At 32.8% G+C, this 20882-nt stretch overlaps 1 protein-coding gene across 13 annotated transcripts in view; it reads left to right on the plus strand.

The window, feature by feature from the left end:
* Positions 1-18967, plus strand: part of LOC106055154 (phospholipid transfer protein C2CD2L-like) — a 59158-nt gene extending 40191 nt beyond the window's left edge. For 2 of the 13 annotated variants that reach the window (XM_056009588.1, XM_056009589.1), the window contains exons 11-18: positions 449-576; positions 1839-2028; positions 2167-2253; positions 5643-5782; positions 6545-6568; positions 7365-7464; positions 12575-12718; positions 14387-18967. In XM_056009588.1, the coding sequence (XP_055865563.1) occupies positions 449-576; positions 1839-2028; positions 2167-2253; positions 5643-5782; positions 6545-6568; positions 7365-7464; positions 12575-12718; positions 14387-14640 (1067 nt within the window). In that variant the 3' untranslated portion in view covers positions 14641-18967. Of the gene's footprint in view, positions 1-448; positions 577-1838; positions 2029-2166; positions 2254-3518; positions 3542-5642; positions 5783-6544; positions 6569-7364; positions 7465-9230; positions 9279-12118; positions 12161-12574; positions 12719-14386 lie in introns of all 13 variants that reach the window. The other 11 variants (XM_013211298.2, XM_056009595.1, XM_056009594.1 and 8 more) reach the window with 11 other exon arrangements.
* The last annotated feature ends 1915 nt before the right edge of the window (positions 18968-20882 follow it).

Raw genomic sequence — 20882 nt, forward strand, 5'->3', positions numbered from 1 at the left:
TTCTTCATGAAATTATCTTTCCATCTGCTGTTGTTTTTTTCCCTCACTGTATTTCTAAAAAAAAAAAAAATCACTATTAAAACTGCTTTATTTCCATGCAGTTATCAACAAACATTAAGTAATGACACACTACTTTTCTTAATGCAAACTAACACTATTACTGCCTATAGAAATAAAATAAACATCTTTGCTACTTCTGGTTTGGTCCATTCTTTTTCCATTGTTATATTCACCCTCATCCAACTCTATTATTTATGTGCACAACTTTCATCATCTCTCTTTCATATTCTTAACCACCTTTTTATTTGCACGCCAGCTAAGATATTACATTTATGATTGTTCTAAAAAGACATTTATTTTCTCAATTTCAAAAAATTATTTGTCGGAAGAATAGCTAAAAAAAAAGAAGTTTGACATGTTGGCCTGTAAATAATTGGCTTAATTTCAGATGAATTCATCGGTGAGGCCATTGTGTACGTGGAAGACTTACGTAAAACTCCAAGCAGTCGCCAGATCTTGAGACTTCACCCCCAGCCTGAAAACTTTGAATACAATGTGGGAACTGTGACTGCAGAAGTAAGTCGTTAAGGCTGGATTTAATTAGAAGTCTTGCTGTAGTTAACTAGCTTTGGGAGAAAATTGTTTGACAGTTCAGCATAATGGTTGGTTGTACGATTTTGTTTTTACTTATTATGTCATTTGTGCAGGTTATACATGTATGTGAGGTATATATGCGAAAATATGATAATCTCTATACAGTGTGAAGTGTACCTAGGTTTCACTGTTTTAAATCTATTGAGATCTAATTCTGTGTATATATTATATGATTTAAAATATGGTTTATAATAGCCTTTATTATTTAAGATCACTAAAGCATTAAAGGGAAACTTCGATGGTTTTTAAAATTTGAGTTATTGACAGTTAAATTCTGCATAAAAAGCTGAAATAGTTAACATTTTACCAGTTTTTATTTAAATGCTTAGAAACATTTATATTTAATAAATTAGACATTTAATTCTTGACATTGTTAAAAAAATTGGTTTCTTTGAGATTTATTTTGTTTTTAGGTTAGGCATGCGTCAATTCCCTCTACAATACTGAAAGTGAATTTAGATCTAACTAATTGTATCGCTTCATTCTTATAGTAGTGATGGCCTAGTCCATAGCCATGGTATGTTTAAAGAGAGAGAGATAGAAAGAGATCTAAAAGCATAAGATAACCAGCCCGAGAAAAAAAAGTAACATTTTCATCTAAACCCCTCCCTATCCCAAAATGTAAATAGATCATGTGTCTGACTGCTTCTAACAAACTGGTCAGTGTAAGGCTAGCCTAGGCTATGTGTCATGACAAGACAACCAAGCGATAGTGTTTGTGTGTGTTGAGTGGTCAGGTGAGAAAATACAGACTGCCGTGATTAGTCAAGCGTGTAGATTTATTCAACACATATTTATTTCTTTGCTTACAAGATCTAGCTCTATCTGCATACACCAAGATCTATTTCTTTTACGAGAATGTAAACTTTACTGTATGGTTTTCTGTTATACAGTAAGTCAATAGATTAACTTAATAGGTTTGTGTGACATCTCATAGAAAGCCGGTAACAATCTGACAGTTTTTGATGCACAGAAAAATTACATCAGAAAAACAATTACTAAGTTATTATTGAAAATAAAATAAAAAAAATAATATATTCATATTCTGTAAATCAAGATACATATTGTATCAAAATTGTCAAAACCTTAGGAGTTTCCCTTTAAAGTTAGTTTAATTAATAAAAAAAAAAAGAATTTTCAATAATGTGTGTAAAATAGTGTGTTTGTTATGCTGTCTCCCTTAGTTTCTCTTCATGGATCCCGCTGAAGCTGACCTACTTCTGGACTCAATGACCACCACTTCAAACAATCAGCTGTCCCCTCGCCGTCGCATTGAGATCGCACAGACTGTAACACCTGGGGGCACAGTGGTCACAAAGACAACCACAACAACCCAGAAACCGCAGTACGGACGCCATGACCCAGGCCTGGATGGTATTTGTAATATTAATCTCTAAAGACATCCAGATGAGAATGTTAAGAAACTAATTAATCCTGGATAGGCTTAATGCATAATAACCAGTCAGAAAACTTAAGTAAAAATGTATAGCTAAGATTCATCTTTTCTACTAGGATCACCAAACTACATAGAGAAGAACGTCTATGCTGAAGAGTCTCCAAGGCTTTCTTACAATGAAACTCCTTCCAATTTTTCTTCAGGTAAATTTTCTCAAATTCCCCCCCCCCCCCTCCCCAACCCCCTTCCACAATTATTCTTGCCTAAAAAAGTTTGACCATGAAAAACTCATCTCCTCTCCTCATTCCCCCCTCATTTTAAATGTTTATATTGTAACCTCTTTCCTCATCTTCCATGAATGTTTTTTAAAAATATATATTTGTTCTAGACGCTCTAGAAATAGAAAGAAAGTAAGCAAATTAGAACTTTTTTTGTTTTATATGCTTTTTTTTTTAAAAACAATTTCGATCATTCAGGCTAAAATATTAATTGAAGTTGTGAAGATCAATCAGAACAAGATGAAAGTATCTTAAAAGAGTGCCATGACAAATTGTTTTTCTTTCATTTAATAAATGGTAGAAAATAACATCTAAATAATTTATTAACAGCCAATTTGGAATGTTATTAAAAGAAACATTGCCCAAGTTCTCTATTACACTTTTTAGAAGTAAACTTATTTACTGCCAATTTGGCATGTTAAAAAAACAAATGGCCCAAGTTCTCTATTACACTTTTAGAAAGATTTGGATGAGTGCAGAAGTTCACATGAACACACAAACCCAGTTGCGACCTGCATATTTTGCCACATCTAATACTGACAAAGCAAATGGTGTGTAGATCTAATGCCGATGTTTTATATTTCCTCTTTTGCAAATGACTGCTTTCATATGTTATACTCATAGGTTTTATATTATTTTCATTGAAAAAATGGCATTGGACAAAATTAATAAATATTATCAGAGCTCAAATGGAGTTAGGGAATGGGAGACAAGAGTGCAGCATTTAAGTACAGAGAACTCATCCTTTTATTATATTTATAGCCTCCCTTATTTTTTAAACTCCTCCCCAAACCCTACAATTTTTTATGTTATCTTTTTATTTTTTTTTATCCATTAAAGATTTATAAATATATATATATATATTTATATATATTTATAAATTATATATATATATATATATATAAAATTAGATATATATAATTGAACAAAATACAGGTTCTTGCATTAGGTGTATGCTAATTTCAAATGTAATTATAGAAATGCCTCCTTTACAAATACTTGGATTTTTGGCAGAAATGAAAAATTCCTCCAGTTTTGTCCATTTGAAAAAAAAAAAGGGCTTTCACCATATACTTGTTTGTAAATACATGACCGTAATCTAGTGCTCCCAGAACACAACATTGCTTTAAATAGTGTAAGACAATTAGCTTTTATAGCACTGACCTATATTGTCCAATTTATTGGTATAGGATCGAGGCAACAGCAGATTCCTGTAAGTATAAGGGTCAGAGGTCACAGTGTTAATATTTTTGTTTGGTTTGTTTTTGACCTCCAGGATTTGTTTTGTTTAGTTGCAAGTGTAGGAGACACACAAAACGAGTCATTTTGATTAATCCCAGAATGCATTGTTGTTCTAACTAACCAATTAAAAACAAAGTTTGTGTGTTCTGTCTTGCAGAATTTTTGTTTTTGTACCAGGCACAATTTTTGCTTGTTATTTCAGTTATTTGTTATTTCAGCTTTAAATAATTTTTTTCTGAATTTAGTTGTTCTCTTTTCGCACTTGAATATTGTTATACTATTAAAAGAGGGGAAAAGATATTTTATTGAAGATTAAAGGTATTGTGGGTAAATATATATTTATGTTAGAACATGGGATGAAGGATAATCTTTTGCATGCTCCATTTTCTTTTATTTGATTTATCCACAAATTCCATTTTGACCTAGCTTGGTCTTTGGCATTGGGTGTAAAATATTGTTTTTCATCCCTATTGGTTTTCCTTTTAAGTTTTTTTTTAAAAATGTATTACCTCCCTTTGCTGAAACAATCTGGCATTTGGACAAATGTTGTTTTTTTTAAATAAAGATTGTATTATATCATCAAAATGTTCAAAATGCCTCATAGCTTCCTACCAAAGCAGCTGCTTGGGTCTTCTTCCCCAGGTTGAGAATGCTGGTGGTGCAGTTCTTAATTTTTACCTAGTTACCTTGGATTGATAACAAAAAGGTTTTCATAGTTCTGAATTGTATCAATTTGTTTGTTTAATATTGAACAGTTGACAAAATGCTTTGAAATGAACTGCTTGAATTCTTTTAACTAAAATTTCCTCAGAGATGTAAAGATGGGATGGGTGGAGGGGGGGACTGTGATTTAGCAGAAATCAAGAGTTGACTTGCCTTAATGAACAATAGTGTTTTGATTGCCGTGCATTCAATACAACTACCAACCGACTTTAAGATCTGGATGTGACAGTCTACCTGAACTGAACTCTGGCTCTGTTATGAATTGCCAAGCAACAGACTCCCATGTCACAGTAGTCAGCATGGTTTATATACTTTAACAACCTATTTTATGATAGCTAAACCTATTTTATGATAGCTAGTGTTAAGAAGTTATTCAACTTTGATTGGGAAGAGCTGGCCACTTTTATTTTTCCTGTGTGTGTTGTCACAGCCTGCTATACAGAGTCCTTTCAGCCTATTTTAGGGTTAGGCACCTTAGTGCATTACTTAGCTCACAGTATTCCCTTGATCTGTGCTGATGATAACATTTTGATGGAAAAAAAGAGAAAACTTCTACATCAGACAGGCCTAGTGCGAAAACTTTTTTTTAAAATGAGTTTTGAGTGACATGATACTGTTGTAATTTCTTGTGTCAACTAATAATATAAAAATGGAAATAATAAGGTAGTCTTGTGTTGGCACCTTGAGTTGGTCTGTTATAATGGAAATTGTAGGACCCTTGTTTGATTCTTTTAATGTATGTGTTTCTGGTATGTCTTTATTGTCTTAATACATGTGTTTATTCTGTGAGTGTTTCTATTTTGTATGTGTGTTCATGGTGTGTGTTTATTGTCTTAATACTTGTGTTTATTTGTGTGTGTGTGTATATTTAATACATGCGTTTATGGTGTGTGCATAGTTTAAGACATGTTTATATAGTGAATGTGCTGTTTTAATACATGAGTATATTGTTTGTGCTTTTTTGTTTTAATAGATATATATTTAGTGTGTGTCTTGTTCATATGAAAGTATGTTAATATGTTGTTTTTTGTTTTGTGATAGCTGCTAATTATGTTAACAGCAGCTCTTGCTTACAGTTGTCATGTACTCAGCACATGTTTGTATTGTTCTATTCCTGTTACAATGTTATTTGGAAGTTGGCATCTGTGTTAGGGTATAGGCAGTTTGTGATTGTCAGGTCATACATATAAGACAATTTTTGTTTGTGTGTTTGTTGAGCACAAGATGTATTTAAACACAAGAATTTGAGAACCTCTCACATATTCTTCTCTTTGTATCTGCTAACTGCATGTGCACATGCCTCCCTCCTTCCCCCCCTTTATGTTTTGACTTTCACTTTTTACTTCCAGAGCCGAAGATAAACAATGGTCAGGATACAAGGGGAAACCTCTCCCTCACGGCTGCAGCACTGAGGGATATTCAGGACAGGTCGTGGCGACCTCGCTCGCATGCAAAATCTAGCACTATTATTATTACTGGGGTTAAGAGGGTAAGAAGAACAATTAGAAAAAAAAAGCTTAATAATCAAGGAAATCTGTTTAAAAAAATGTATCTATAACTTTTCTAACCTGGGTATTTAACGGGAATGGAAATGTGTTATACAATTAATAAAAAGATAGGATAAACACATTCATAATGATACAGCTTCAGACCCTGGGACTAGTTTGAATAAATGTATATGTAGCCTATAGTTTGTAATAAATGTAGATAATTGTCAAACAGAAAAAGATTTTGAATTATACATAAAGTAACATTTATTTTCTTCATCCTAAGAGTTTATATTTAAGATGATAAATAAATATGTAGCTTTTAGTTTCTAATGAATGCAGATAATGGTGAAATATGAGATTGTATAAACAGTTTAATATTCATTTTCTAATAATTTTAATTTCAAAATTATCCCTATCAGACTCCCATTATTTTCTTAATTTTGACATTTTTTTTTTTTTTTTTTTTTTGAGTTTGAAAGGTCTAGGTTTTTTTTTCTGACAAAACCTTATGTTTTTCAAACATAGATCTAGATTATTTATTTATTGTTGGTAGTCAAGTCCTGTGTTCATATTAATAGTGCCCATGTTTGGAATGTTGTGTCTGCATTTAGTTATCTCCCCTATGTTTTGTGAGGCCATCTTGATACTAACATTTTGTATTGCCATGCTAATTATTCTAGACAGTGTATTAATTAACTGTAAATTTCAAAACACTTTCAATGATTAAAAATATATTGGTCCATCTTCTTTTTTGCATGCAGCGGGGCTCATCTCATAAGGCAAAGGTAATGCTAGTTACAAAATGGGGATTCCTGTCCCTCTTTTTTTATATGGAATTTCCAATGTTTATATTTGTTTTCGATATTTGATTCCCTATTGTTCATAGTGGATCCATAGGATTGGAGGACCCTTATGATTTGGAGGACTCTTTTGACAATGTTACAACTTTTTCCTGTAAAATTGGTGGAAATAAGTGTCAGCTTCTTCTGTAGGTCAGCTTTCTTTGGGCTGATCACTCAGCTTATACCTGCAGGTGGCTGAGACAAAGCTTATTGTTTTCATCTACTGCTCACTGCTAGAGATAAGCACATACATCATTATTAGTTCTACATTATTAGTCCATTTAGATAAAGTCAATCAAATGGTCGGTGTACTTGCCAGTTCAACTTTACCAGCCATTTAATACTTTATCATTTGAAAAATTAAAAAATAATTTGTTTAAATATTCTTTAATAAAGACTGTCCTACTTACACCCAAAACCACATATTCTTCTTTGTAACTCCTTATTCCCATATAATCTTGATGCACAAATCTTTGAAGAACACTTGACAACATCGTATAAAAAGCTGGTAGATAGAGAGATAGAGTTTATATAAGATTTTAGTTTGGAGACCATCTGAGATTCCCTGGAAGAACTGGTTGTAGTTTTTTTTTTTTTAGGTCTTAATAGTTACTTTTTTGTTGGGTCTCAGTTTATCAATAGTGCATAGTTCTAAAAATCATGTATAGTCTATCACGTCTTGCCACAAGTGCATGTATTATCTCTAGAGAGTGTATATTGTTTTTTTTTTTATGTCCAGACCATTGAGAGTCCACCCCTTGAAGATACAATGGATGTCTCCAACCAACATCAATTAAACCAACAGTATAACCAGCAGCCACAGCCAATAGCTTTGAAAGGTAACAGACTCTCTCTTAACATCCTAAGTTAACTTTTAGAATCAGTATACTGTAATTGTATTTTGTTTTCATCACCTTAAGAATACACATGGTGGATTGAAGAGTTATAGTATAGAAAGAGTTAATGGGACACATTCACGACACATTCGTAAAGCCTTTATATTATCCCACTTGTTGAAATAGTACTTAATAAAGCAGGCTTGTATTATTGCGCCATTTACAGCTTTTACAGCTAAATTTTCTCTGTCTTAAGGGTAAAAGTTAAATGTAACACATATCTAAGTTTTATTGAAGTAAAACATTTTTTAATGCTCCCGAATAATACTAAATTCATATATCACTGCAATGGTAAACATGTTTTCACTAAATCTGCTTGACAAATCTGTCTGAGGCAGTCACAGATATTACAGATGTAATCATAGAAAATTGCTTCTCATATAATGTGTATCTGGCTGGCATAAACCTTTTAGCTACCTAATAAGAGGACTTAAGCTGAGTTGTGTTTTCTGAGTACCTTAAGGCAGCACAAAAACCTTCTACCAGATAAACACCCCTTCCCCCCCCCCCCTTCCCCCCCACATATGTCCACAAAAGAGTTTGTCCTAAAGGGCATTGAGTACAGCATTGAGTATAGCATGAATTATGGGCTCTACAAAAAGCAATTTAAAAAAAACTTTTTCCTAGAATTACAAACAGTTGTAACTTATTGGGAAGTCTGCAATATTTGAAGAAACACTATTAAGTGAGATTCAGAATGAATAGATTTAAAGACAAAAATAATGGAAAGAATGCCAAGAGATACCTGTAGACCCTTTTTTCATAATTTCTGGCAATCTCTAGCAAAAGAAAACACACACTCTACATCTAGTGTCAAAAATACCACTAGGTGTTGTATGTCTATAATAAATATAAGGTGGCTTTTGTTTTTCTTCTGAATAAAAGGGATGATTCTAATACCCAGTTTGGAGTTTATTGTTAAGGTATTCACTAATTCAGAGCTAATTTTCATATATTGTTAGCTTGTAAAGATAAATTGCCTTTAACAGTAAAAGGGAGAAAGGTACTTAGAAAAAACAACAACACCAAAACGTTTTGGTTGGCTTTTAATAATTCATTATCTCAACCTACTTAATATGTTTTTCTTTACATAGTATATTCTTAATCATAACTGTACTGTCATTTGGGTTCATGGAAGAACATTGAACCTGCACCGAGGCATGTTATTAACTTCTGGGAGTTTCTACATGTCTTAATATTACTTAAAAGCTGGTTCAACTTTGGTCTTTTATCATGATGTTATTATTTTTTTCTGATTAAATTTCTTGTAATGATCTTATCTTGGACTGTGAAAAGCAACTGTCTATTTACAATCTTAGGTGTTTTTTTTTTTTTACAAAGCTTATATCAATTCTTTCTGTTGTCTGTCTGGTACAAATCTTGTACATGCTATTTCTTCCGCTTTCCATTCTTGGATCAGGTTGAAACTTTGCACAATTGTTCATTGTCGAGGACAATACATGGATCAGTCAAAAAATTAACATATTAATTAGTTAATTAGTGGTAATTAATAAATGAATTTTTCATATGGAAAAGAGAAGAGAGATAAAGCTTGCAGTATCCTTATCCTTATATAAGCTTTATTTTAAAAAAGTATTTTTAAACATATTTTTGCTTGTTTATGCATACATTTGATCATGTATATGACAAACACAAATTACTTGACTTGATTTTCAACTGCCATCTGGCATAATGTCATAAATTTTCAGCTTAAAGGACAAATATAAAAATTTCATCTCATCCGTGTGGAAAATCTGGTAAACCATCCATCCTACTTTCTGTTCTTAAGAGAACCTCCCTTTCCCTCCGTGGCATTACTAAAATTCTTTTGACATTTAAAAAAATACAAATATTTTGGGGCTGTTTACTTGATATTTCTGAATTTTGATAAATCAACTTAAAAAAACAAACTTTTACAACTTGAATTGTTAAAATGTGTTGATTTTTTTTATAAAGACAGAAGATGCCGGGTCTATTAAATTAGACTATGTGTTCCAACAGCCCTCAAAATATCAAAATGCATTTGAAGCATTCTCAACTTGTAAATAACAACATTCGTTTAGCTTCTGTCAATAATAGTTTGGTTGCTCAATGTTCTTTTATTTTATTTATCAAGTTCTGGCAGTAATGAATGCCCCTTTTTTTTTATTGAAGTCAAAAACTTTTTTATGAATTACTTTAAGTTATGAAACGACAATCATCTTGGTCAAAAGTGTTAAAAATGTTTTTTTGGGGGAGATAAATATTTTAAGTTGGCCAGATATTCTTTTTTTTTTTAGTCGTTTCTTAACACTTAATCTTTTTTCTTTCTTTCTTTTGTCTTTTGTAGTTAGTACAACAGTAACCTTAACTCTCTTGAGTACATTCAAAGTGGAATAATTTTATTTTTCATTCATATGTGTGTCTTGTCTCCCCTTGAACTTGTTGCTTTAAGCTGAAAATTCCATGCATTGTAATTAAACAAAAAAACTAATCCTATTGTGAGTGTCAGTGACAAGCGCAATGTCAGGTTTTATAGCAATATTTTATAGTATTAAGTAAGTTTTTGTTTTACAAGTTCTGGGCTTTCCTTCAGAATTGAAATAGTTATAGCCCATACATTCTGCAGGACGGACAGGGCTTGAATTAAAGGCCATGATTATGACAGTCTGGATTCCTCATGAATAAGCAGTCACCTAGAAAAGAAAAGCATTGGACCAGTAGTTGCCATTCAACAATTAGCGTATTGCAACACTAAATAGCAAAGATACATTTCAACTAGTAGTTATAAGCCTTAAGCAGTTTGTGAATGTCTTTTTACATTTCTAAAATACATATCTGTGAGTTTTTCAGTAAGCACATCTTTCTGGACTTGTTCCTCTCTTTGGTGTATCACATCTTCCCAAATCTTTCACTTTCTAGACTTGTTCCTCTCTTTGGTGTATCTCATCTTCCCAAAATCTTTCACTTTCTGGACTTGTTCCTCTCTTTGGTGTATCTCATCTTCCCAAAATCTTTCACTTTCTGGACTTGTTCCTCTCTTTGGTGTATCACATCTTCACAAATCTTTCACTTTCTGGACTTGTTCCTCTCTTTGGTGTATCACATTTTCCCAAATCTTTCACTTTCTGGACTTGTTCCTCTCTTTGGTGTATCTCATCTTCCCAAATCTTTCACTTTCTGGACTTGTTTCTCTCTTTGGTGTATCACATCTTCACAAATCTTTCACTTTCTGGACTTGTTCCTCTCTTTGGTGTATCTCATCTTCACAAATCTTTCACTTTCTGGACTTGTTCCTCTCTTTGGTGTATCACATCTTCACAAATCTTTCACTTTCTGGACTTGTTCCTCTCTTTGGTGTATCACTTCTTCCCAAATCTTTCACTTTCTGGACTTGTTCCTCTCTTTGGTGTATCACATCTTCACAAATCTTTCACTTTCTGGACTTGTTCCTCTCTTCAGTGTATCACATTTTCCCAAACCTTTCACTTTCTGGACTTGTTCCTCTCTTTGGTGTATCACATTTTCACAAATCTTTCACTTTCTGGACTTGTCTCTATCTTTGGTGTATCACATCTTCCCAAATCTTTCACTTTCTGGACTTGTTCCTCTCTTTGGTGTATCACTTCTTCCCAAATCTTTCACTTTCTGGACTTGTTCCTCTCTTTGGTGTATCACATCTTCACAAATCTTTCACTTTCTGGACTTGTTCCTCTCTTTGGTGTATCTCATCTTCACAAATCTTTCACTTTCTGGACTTGTTCCTCTCTTTGGTGTATCACATTTTCACAAATCTTTCACTTTCTGGACTTGTTTCTCTCTTTGGTGTATCACATTTTCACAAATCTTTCATTTTCTGGACTTGTTCCTCTCTTTGGTGTATCTCATCTTCACAAATCTTTCACTTTCTGGACTTGTTCCTCTCTTTGGTGTATCACATTTTCACAAATCTTTCACTTTCTGGACTTGTTTCTCTCTTTGGTGTATCACATTTTCACAAATCTTTCATTTTCTGGACTTGTTCCTCTCTTTGGTGTATCTCATCTTCACAAATCTTTCACTTTCTGATACATCTCTTTAGCTTTGCCAAGCTGTGATCATTTGCTTACACTTAATAGTCATTGGTATAGATGCTGCATTCAAAACTCCTGGTCTCAAAGATAAATTTTGTTGCTATTTCTTCTTTATGGATTCTATTTGATTCAAACTTAATCATTTAGATTTCAACAAGGTTCTAGCACTATGCTAGCAGTTAGTAATGCTGCTTTATTTTTGGAAACATTATTTAAGTTTTCATTGAAAATTAGAGTACCTGGATGATAGTAAAATTTCTAAACAACAAATTATTGTAGTGTTCCATTTCATAGGATCCTTTAACTAGCACTTTGTTGTCCTTACTTAAAATTTTTTTTATTTCTTTGAAATTTTAAGTAATCAAACAATTAGCTATACATTTTTATTCATATGTTTTCAAAAATCTTTTTTATACAAACTATATCTTTAAAAATGATAATACTACCAAAACAAAGAATCATGTCCTGAGTTTTTGTCTGCACTTGTCACTGACACATTCTAAATGCATATGTCAATAACATTGAATACTTTCGCCATTCGACAGGAGACAAGAAAGAAAGTACAGTGTAGACACACTACACAATGGGTAATTGTCTTGGGTTCCTTTTGTAGTGTAAGGGAAGTAGAGGAAGCTTTTTCTCTCCGTATATTTCACCGTTCAAAGCACAAATTATATATTTATAGCTTCACCGTTTTATAGTTGTACAGTTAGACTTTTTACATTTTTAGTTCAAATCTAATGTTGCTTATTTTCTTGTCAAAGCTAATCATTGTGTTTTTTTTCCTAGTGTAAAATTATTTTTTTTCTTGTGGGACTTTGCGGTGTTTAGATTTTTTTCTCATTAATTGTTAGGTGCTGGGCTAATTGTTTATATTATCTCTTTCAGTTTCATGTGTTGCTATAGGTGATGTTGAGCTGCTTATTGATAAAAGACATTTTAACCCCTTTATTTCAAAAATAATATCCTAGTTATTCCCCATTTGATTGTCATTTTTCCAGATAAAAAGAAAGGTGGTTTCGGCAGTGCCATTCTGAAAAAGTTTGGTCGTAAGAAGCGTGCGCAAAGTGCCGACCGCACATTGAGCATGCGGGAGGGGGCCTACCTGAGACCCCCAGAGCCCGCCTATGGACCCCAGTCTAAAGGTGCACTACTCATGTCCTTACAAGCAATTCAAAATTGAAACTTAGTTGTCTCCCTGTTGTATCGTCTGCTCTGCTTTGCTTCCTGTTGTTCATTTTGGAACCATTTTGTTCAGTGTAAAACTTGACCAATTGGCAGCTCACTAAAACAGATGTGACCAAAGAAGGAATGGAGGGAAGTTGAAACTGAATTGCTAGCAAAGTAATTTGTAACAAGCTTAAACTCCTAAGCAATAATAAGCACATTTCTAGTCAGGGTGGGCTGCCAATAGTCACAAGTATTAGTTGTAGATTTTTTTTTAATTGTGCTAAAAGCAACTGTTTTGTGTGACTACCATCTAGGACTCACTCACTGTGTGACTTTATGTGAAATGTAGATAATATTCCCTGTGGCACAAACTACTATAAAAAATAGTAAATAGATTCAATCGCATCTGACTTGATCAGCATATCATTGTCGATGAACAGACCTGGATGAAGTTGACATGATTTGTTCATATGACAATGATCACTGTGTTTTAGTTTTTCTTCTTTATTTTAAAATCCACAGAAAATCTTATTAAAAAAAAAAAAACATGTTTTATTTTTTTTTAATTAAGAAAATAATTAGTTAGTGTTGATAGTAAGACCTCCAATTGCAGCATTGTTTTAAAAATAAAGCATAACAAAATGCTGTGATCTATTTTTTCATACCATACCTTGCATTGATATTCCTTTTGTGATTCTAATTTATTTGTTTTACCTCTGAACCTTGAAGCATGTAGTGTGCCTCAGATGTCTGTGTGGTTGTATTTGGTTCACAAAGAGATGCATTACATTTGGATTTCAGAATTAAATCTAAAAACTAGTCTTAAAATGTTCAGTTTTTTGTTTGTTTCATAAAGGGCTCAGATTTAAACTTTATGCTGCTATTATGGATGTCTATTTTGAGTAAAGGATTCATTAATTACACTTAATTTATAAATATTTCCATGAACCGGTATGTTATCTTTGGATATTTTTCTTCTTTTGAGTAAATGCGACCCTTAAATATATCACTTTAATGTAAAGTCATTATAAATAAATGTAATACCAAGCATTGGTTAAGCATAATTAGTTAGTTGTTTGGTTTGTTTTTCTGAGATAAAACTGTTAAATGAAAACATAAGGCTTTAAGCTCACAAATAAAGTCATTCAGTTGCTCATGAGAAAGTGATCAATTAGTGCACATGTCTTACATCTTAGAGCCTGCTGTGTTCTAAACCTTTAGTTCATGTTATCACAACGCACATCTCATTCAGATCATAATAAAATGTTCAAAGTTTTTTTTTTAAAATAATAATTTGTACATTTTTTTTTGTGTTTTTGTTTTGATTGAGGGGGGTGCAATATTTCATTAGAATCTTTTCTTTAATGGCTTATTATGACATAAGAAATAAAAGATTTACTTTTTAAAAAGTTTGGTACTGAAAAAAAAATTTACTTCTTGATTTTCATAGTTGACATTTACAAAAAAAAAATCAAGTTATTTCTCAAAGACTTTTGAGCTTATTTAATGCATTTAAACTTTAATCCTCTATAACAAGTAAAAGTTAAGACAAATCATTCTCGTTCAAAATAAACTGCATTATACATTAATTTACAATACTATATTTGTTTGTTAATATATGTATATATATATATATTTTGCAGATGATTTAGAGCTAGTTAGACCGCAGTTAAATGACACAGATGCAGAACCTTCCCCCAACTTGAAGAAATCCAGAACCCTGGGCGGGAGCCTAAAGAAGCTGTTTAGACGAAGCCGCAAACAGTCCAGGACACGCGGAGATTCAAGGGAAAGCTCCATGTCCAGAGGCTCTCGCTCAAAAGGCCCCTCAAGGGACAGCTCGCTCACCCGTCAAAGTCAAAGGGAGAATGAGCTGAGGGCGTCATCAGTGTCTTGAGATCACATATCTGTCGCTTAGATAATTTATGTAACGTCTAGGGATATCATTTCATTTGTCAATTTTTACATCTGTTTCCTGAGTGTAGGTTATGATTGAATGGTTGGCTCTTTTTTTTTTTTTTTTTATGTGGCTAAGCTCTCTCAGTCCATACTGATTGTTTTAGGAAGATTAACTTGGATGTACAAAAGATAATGGACGTGTCACAACAATTTCAAATCGAAATGTCATGATTATTATCTTTAAAATGAAAGATACAAATTATAATGGGCATAGTTCTACACTTCAGAAGAAAGACTTTAATTAAACATGTGCCAATGTGTACATAAATATATTAAAACTATATCTATATATAAATATATACTCCCCATTCTGATATATTTTTGAAAAGATAATATAAAAGGAAGACTTCCTTTTTTAGATATTGGCTTCATCCATGCCAACATCCATGCTCTCTGGGTTTGTTTGAAAGCTGATTATTCAAACTGTGTATTTGAATGTACTTGTGATGTTTGCTTAGTTTTGTGCAATCTTGTTTAAGGCAGATATACCGGTATTTATTTGTGAACAAGTGGAATGAGCATTAATATTGAACTGGACAGCAGAGAATCTATGATCTTCACTTTGCTCCTTTTTTTGAATTTTCATCTCGTATGTCTGCGGCTTAAGGCACTCTCTTACTGCACGGCTTGTATTTGTTATTGTACTGCTATAATTTGTCATTTATTTACAGTAACAATGTATATTTTTGTTTATATTAATGTAATTTTTTGTTTATAAGTTGATATTATGTTTCAACCCCCAAAAATATTTGTTTCAACTTTTACTTCAGTACTTGATTCCAAAACTTTATTTAGCTTCTCACTAATTGAATATCCCAGCCTTTATATTTTTTTTTTAGCTTCACTTTCGCCCTTGCCACCCAACTGACAAATTCACTAATCAGTTTGATTTTGACTAGCTCACTTGCCAGCTTTGGTTGTTGACCACAGTGGCTGCCCATGTGATCGTCTCCCTTAATGATGTTTTTGTTTTTCGAAGTATAAAAAAAGCAATGAAAGGTTGCACCAAGGGCATGCTTCCTTTTCTATTTAATCACAAGGGACACGTCACTTTTTGAGGGTGATGAAACTATCAAACAACATTGTGCATTCTCTTTCAGTTTTTTTTTTGTTTTGTTTTTAAACTTGGTTATAGCTGCATTTTATTTTGTTTTAACTTTCCTGCATGTTTGCATTTTCTCGACGTATAGATTTTCTGGATGTCTGAAACCTTAAATGACCACTACCACTTGTTCTATTGTTAAATCTGTGAACTAGCTCTGTCTCTAGTTTGGTTTTGAAGGTTACCCTGCAAGATGCACTAAACAAAAATAATTCAAAAAATAAAAAGTTACTACTGCTTTGACACATTCTATAATTAATGTTCATAGAAATGTTACTCAAGACTTCACTTACTAAGGGATTTACTAATTTTCAGGATATACAATTATAATGTACGCTTTCTTTTTTGCCTTTGGCACAATATTTATCATTTATAGTATCTATATATGTGTCTTCAATTCTGAAGATTAAAGAGAGTAGTATTTCAATAGGCCTTAAAGAAATACAAATCAATTCTTATAGATGAGAAAAGAAATATAGTTTTAGTTAACCTGGGCCTGAGGCATGTTATGGATGAAGTCAGTAGAGCAGAATTTATGATAAATTTTAGTAGTGCTATCGCATTGTGCAAATCTGTGTAAGGATTAGTTTGATGCTATTTTCTATATGAATGTAAGAACCTCTGTGATGTCCTGATGCAGTCACCTATACAGTGCCTACTATCAACCATCCTGTGATGTTTCTCTTTGTGATTATAATCTATATGTACTTAACCTCATCTAGATATAATTAAAAGAAACCAATTTATTTCCCCCTAGTTTATTCCCTCCCCTGATTTTAGCTACCAAGTACCACCATCCCTCGAAAGTTCAATTGTTTTAATATCAGGGTAAAATTTCTATGCAGAATTGTTTTTTCTTTTACATTGAATATAGTATATGCTTTTATATTAACAAATGGTCAAAGAGCTTGTGTATAACCTAAAAATTTGAATTTACACCTAAATCATTTCATGAATCGTCCAAAGTCTTTTTTTTTTGCTCAATCTGATCACCAGTAGAAGACACCATATTTCTGGTCACATATCAATCAACTCTTTTTTTAAACTTCAGCTGAACTGAATTGCTTGATTTGAATCACTCGCTTTAATTGATATTTTTGTAGTTGATGTTTTTCTGTTTCATATCAAATCAATCAAAGCTCATTATTATTTATTGTTGTAAACCTTTCGTTTTCTTGGAGTGGACTATAAAACTGAAACAGTTTGAATTGTGCAATGTCAGCCTGCAGGCCACTGTGGGCTGTTTTAAGTTACTCATTTTTAATTTTATTGTGATGAATGGGTTTTTTTTTTTTGTGTCTTTTTGTTTACATTATTTACATTTCAGTTGAGATTTTTATTTTTTTTTGTTGTGTTCTGTGTACTTTGCTTTATATCTGGAGTGACAATTATTCTGGACAGGACAGTTTTGTGTTACTAAGTATATATTTCAAAACAATAGGAATAGCTTTAGAGCTATTCATGGAATGATATTACTTTACAGACTTCTAAGTGGCTGGCTGCCTAATTGTGCGGTATGCGCACTGGACTGTTGCTCAGTCATCTCGATGGTCTAGATTTATACCCTGCCATCCTCCAGTCATCCTGCAGGAGGTTAGGACTAGGAAGTAGATTATCTTCAACTGTGATGGAACATGCGAAGCATTTAACATTTTAAACAAAATGCCAGTAATCCAACAGAATTCAGAGCCACAACTTGTGATAACCAATATTATACCACACTAACATTTAAATGTCTACTAAATGTGGTAATTAAAGTTGCTGCAGATGCCCGCAGCTGACAAGTCAGAAAGATATATATGCCAAGTACATGTGTTTGTGTGCACATCAAGAAATGTTTATTTATCCTGAAGCTCAAATACATAAATTTCAAATTCGTCCTAAACTAAGCATAAACATGCAATTTGTTTCATAATAGTCTTAGTTGCCTAGACTGAAGCTTCTTAGACTCATTAACTTGATTGTAATGGTCATAATGTACGTCGCTAAACAGCTTTGAATCTAAATCATAGATTTTCCACACATATTGATGAGTTGTGCTGATTATAGATTGTCTTTGATTTCTCAACTATACAATAATGAGTTGCCTAATACTTTTCTGTATTTCACATTCAAGGATCTATGGTAAATGTGGTCAAAAATTATTTTTCATTTTTACTGATTTGTAAACTCTTTGATTTATTTTCATGAGAACTATAATTAAAATAACAAACATCCTAGAGCCCTTGTATTTGATTTTTAAACCTCTGAAATAATAGGTTAGTCTTAGAACTGTCAGGTCCTGTGAAATTTACTTCACATGATGGTTCTGAGCTCAAATCTTGCCAACTTCCATTCCCTGCTCCTCTGCAGGTTTGAACAGGATGTAATCATCTCTATTACTAAAAGAACACCCAAAACTTGTATAAACAAAAGTGCTAATCTATAGAGAAAGTTCTATACTTTGTAGTAACTTGTTTAAAATCTGTGTAACAAAGACTTGAACAGATAGGCCACATTCAACCATTGTAAATTCAAGTAACCTATTCTTGTTGTGTGAGATACATTTTTGTTTCAATTTTGTACTTAGTTGTAGCCCCTGATTCATTAGATATAGCAACCTTATTAGTTTTTAGCCCTGTGACCCTTGAACTGGCCACTTTCTTGATTATCAACACAATATTATTTGTTGTGCTTTTATATTTCTTGCTACTCTTGTGTTATTTTTCATGGCATAACTTATTGAGTGTTTTTATGTTGTTTCTTTATACTAAAGATTTTTGTATTTATTTTCTGCTTCAGAACTTTAAAAAAAAAAAAATAAAATACATAATTGCTGCCTTAATTTACTTTGTATTAAATTATAACTTGTACAATTTTTTTTTTGCTGAACAATTCTTCATGGTAGATAATATTTTGACAAATATTTTTGTTTACCAGTATAACTTTATCGTAATTCCTATTGAACAACAATAAAGAATTTTTAGTTGAACTAGCTTGAGGGGCAAGAAAAGAACAATAATGTTTCGCTCCATTAGCTTGATCATCTGAAACATTTATAATTTAAATTTGGATATATTTAAATTTTGGTCTGTATGTGATTGTATGTTATTTTAATTTATTTTGTTTTTTTTATCTTGTTTTACTTTTTATCTAGTGAATTAAATCATAAATATTTCTGAAAGACTTCAGAGTTATGGTATTTTAAAACTGTATATCAGTGCACATTGTGAGAAAATAATGTTGAAGTGTATGAATGAAAAATAAGTTTCAGATGCAGTAATGGGAAATTGATCAGCTTAGGAACATAGCAATAGAGACATGACAGGGTTCTAGCACTTTCATCAGTGAGGCTAAGAAGATTCTTCTTCTTCTCCTTCTTCTAGCCAGCTTTATTGCTGCTGAGCTGTGAGCTCTTTTGCAGACTGTGCCAAGGAAAAAAAGTGTGCTGTTTTCTTCAGCTGTTCAGCACTGCCGTACAGGGTGTTGGTTATGTTGGGCTGTAGTGGAAGTAGGGTCTGCCTAAGATGGATTAGGGAGGGGCATTCAAAGAGGATATGGTTTACGGTTTCAAAGGGGTGGGCGCAATGTCTGCAAAGGGGTGTGTGTCCTGTTCTTAGTTGGAAGATTGTAGATTGTTCTTTGCGGGGGAGGAAGTTAATACTGTCCAGTTTGTTAGGCGTAGTCATTTCTCAGTACATGGCTCTGCCTGTGTTTCCTGATGCCCATTGGTTGAGCCACTCCTCTTTGTGATTGTTGACTAACATTGACCTTAGGGTGAGGTAGTTAACAGGTCTATCTGGTTGTTCCATAGATGAACCTGACTTTGATAGCTTATCTGCCTTTTCATTTCCCATGATGCCAATGTGTCCAGGGATCCACTGTAGTGTAATATTGATATTTAATTTTGATATCATCTGGTGGATTATCACAATGAGTGTTGTCAACTCTCTTGGGCTGTTTGAGGTGCTGCTGTTAAGTGCTTGCAGAGTAGATTGGGAGTCTGTAAAGACAACAATATCTGATGGTGGTTGCACTCCTTCATATAATTTGTTTTCCACTGTCTGGAGTGCTATGGTAATTGCCTCAATTTCGGCTTGGAAGTTTGAGCAGTAATCACCACAGGGTGCGCTTATCTCAAAGTGTTTATTTTTAGGGAAGACCAGGAAGGCACCAAGACCAACATTGATGGTAGCTTTGAAAGCTGTATAAATATGGATAGCTGTTTTTTGATAGCTTTCGATTGTTTCTACTTTGAGCTCCAGTGGATTTGATTCTTTTGTTAAGGTGTTATTTAGTAAATGTGTTTTGATGGTTGGTTGTTTGTAGTTTAGTCCGGGTGTAATGGGCACAGTCCACTTTAAGCTTTCTACTGCAGAAAAGTTCCATTTGGAGAGCTCTATGGATGGCGGAGAATGGACCATTGGCCAACCCCACCTTGTCCCATGGATATTCCGGTTACAGTCTTCAGACCTAGATGTTTCCTTTTATGTCAGTATTGGAGAAAATTGCCAAGACCGAAAACTCCCTTAAAATGCGGGGACTATATATTTATTTATTTTAAAAAAGCCTGAGGAAACACCCAGCCTACACTAAAGGCTAAGAAGATAGCCCAAAGCATTCAGTCAATGAAAGCAGTCCCAACATTCTGCTTATATCTTAAATTAGAAATAAAGTCTGAGCACAAGCCAAAGCACATTTGTAGACTTTACAAGTTATGTTTTGAGCAAAGGTTAATTTGTTTTGAGCAAAGGTTAATTTGTTTTGAAGAATGTGTTGGACAAAAGTAATAGAATCTCAAAGAAAGACAACTCTTTTTTTTTTATAACTTTTTTTCCTGTTATTACAAATATTAACAAAAGGCTGTAAAAATTAAAAATAATATATGCATCACAAAGTGAATTCCAAATTTCTTGAGGAGAATATCTGCAGCAGGAAATTGTTCAAAGTAGAACAGATTTTGTTGTCAAATTGGTGAGTAATATGATACTAAAGATCTGTGCACCAATTTTGTTCTCATCAGATATTTCATGTTAAGTAATTGCTTCCACTATTATTGTTATATAGCATATTCATTTATATCTAATGAATCATTTTTA

The sequence above is a fragment of the Biomphalaria glabrata genome, chromosome 14 (genome assembly GCF_947242115.1).
Source record: "Biomphalaria glabrata chromosome 14, xgBioGlab47.1, whole genome shotgun sequence".
NCBI classification, from domain to species: domain Eukaryota; kingdom Metazoa; phylum Mollusca; class Gastropoda; family Planorbidae; genus Biomphalaria; species Biomphalaria glabrata.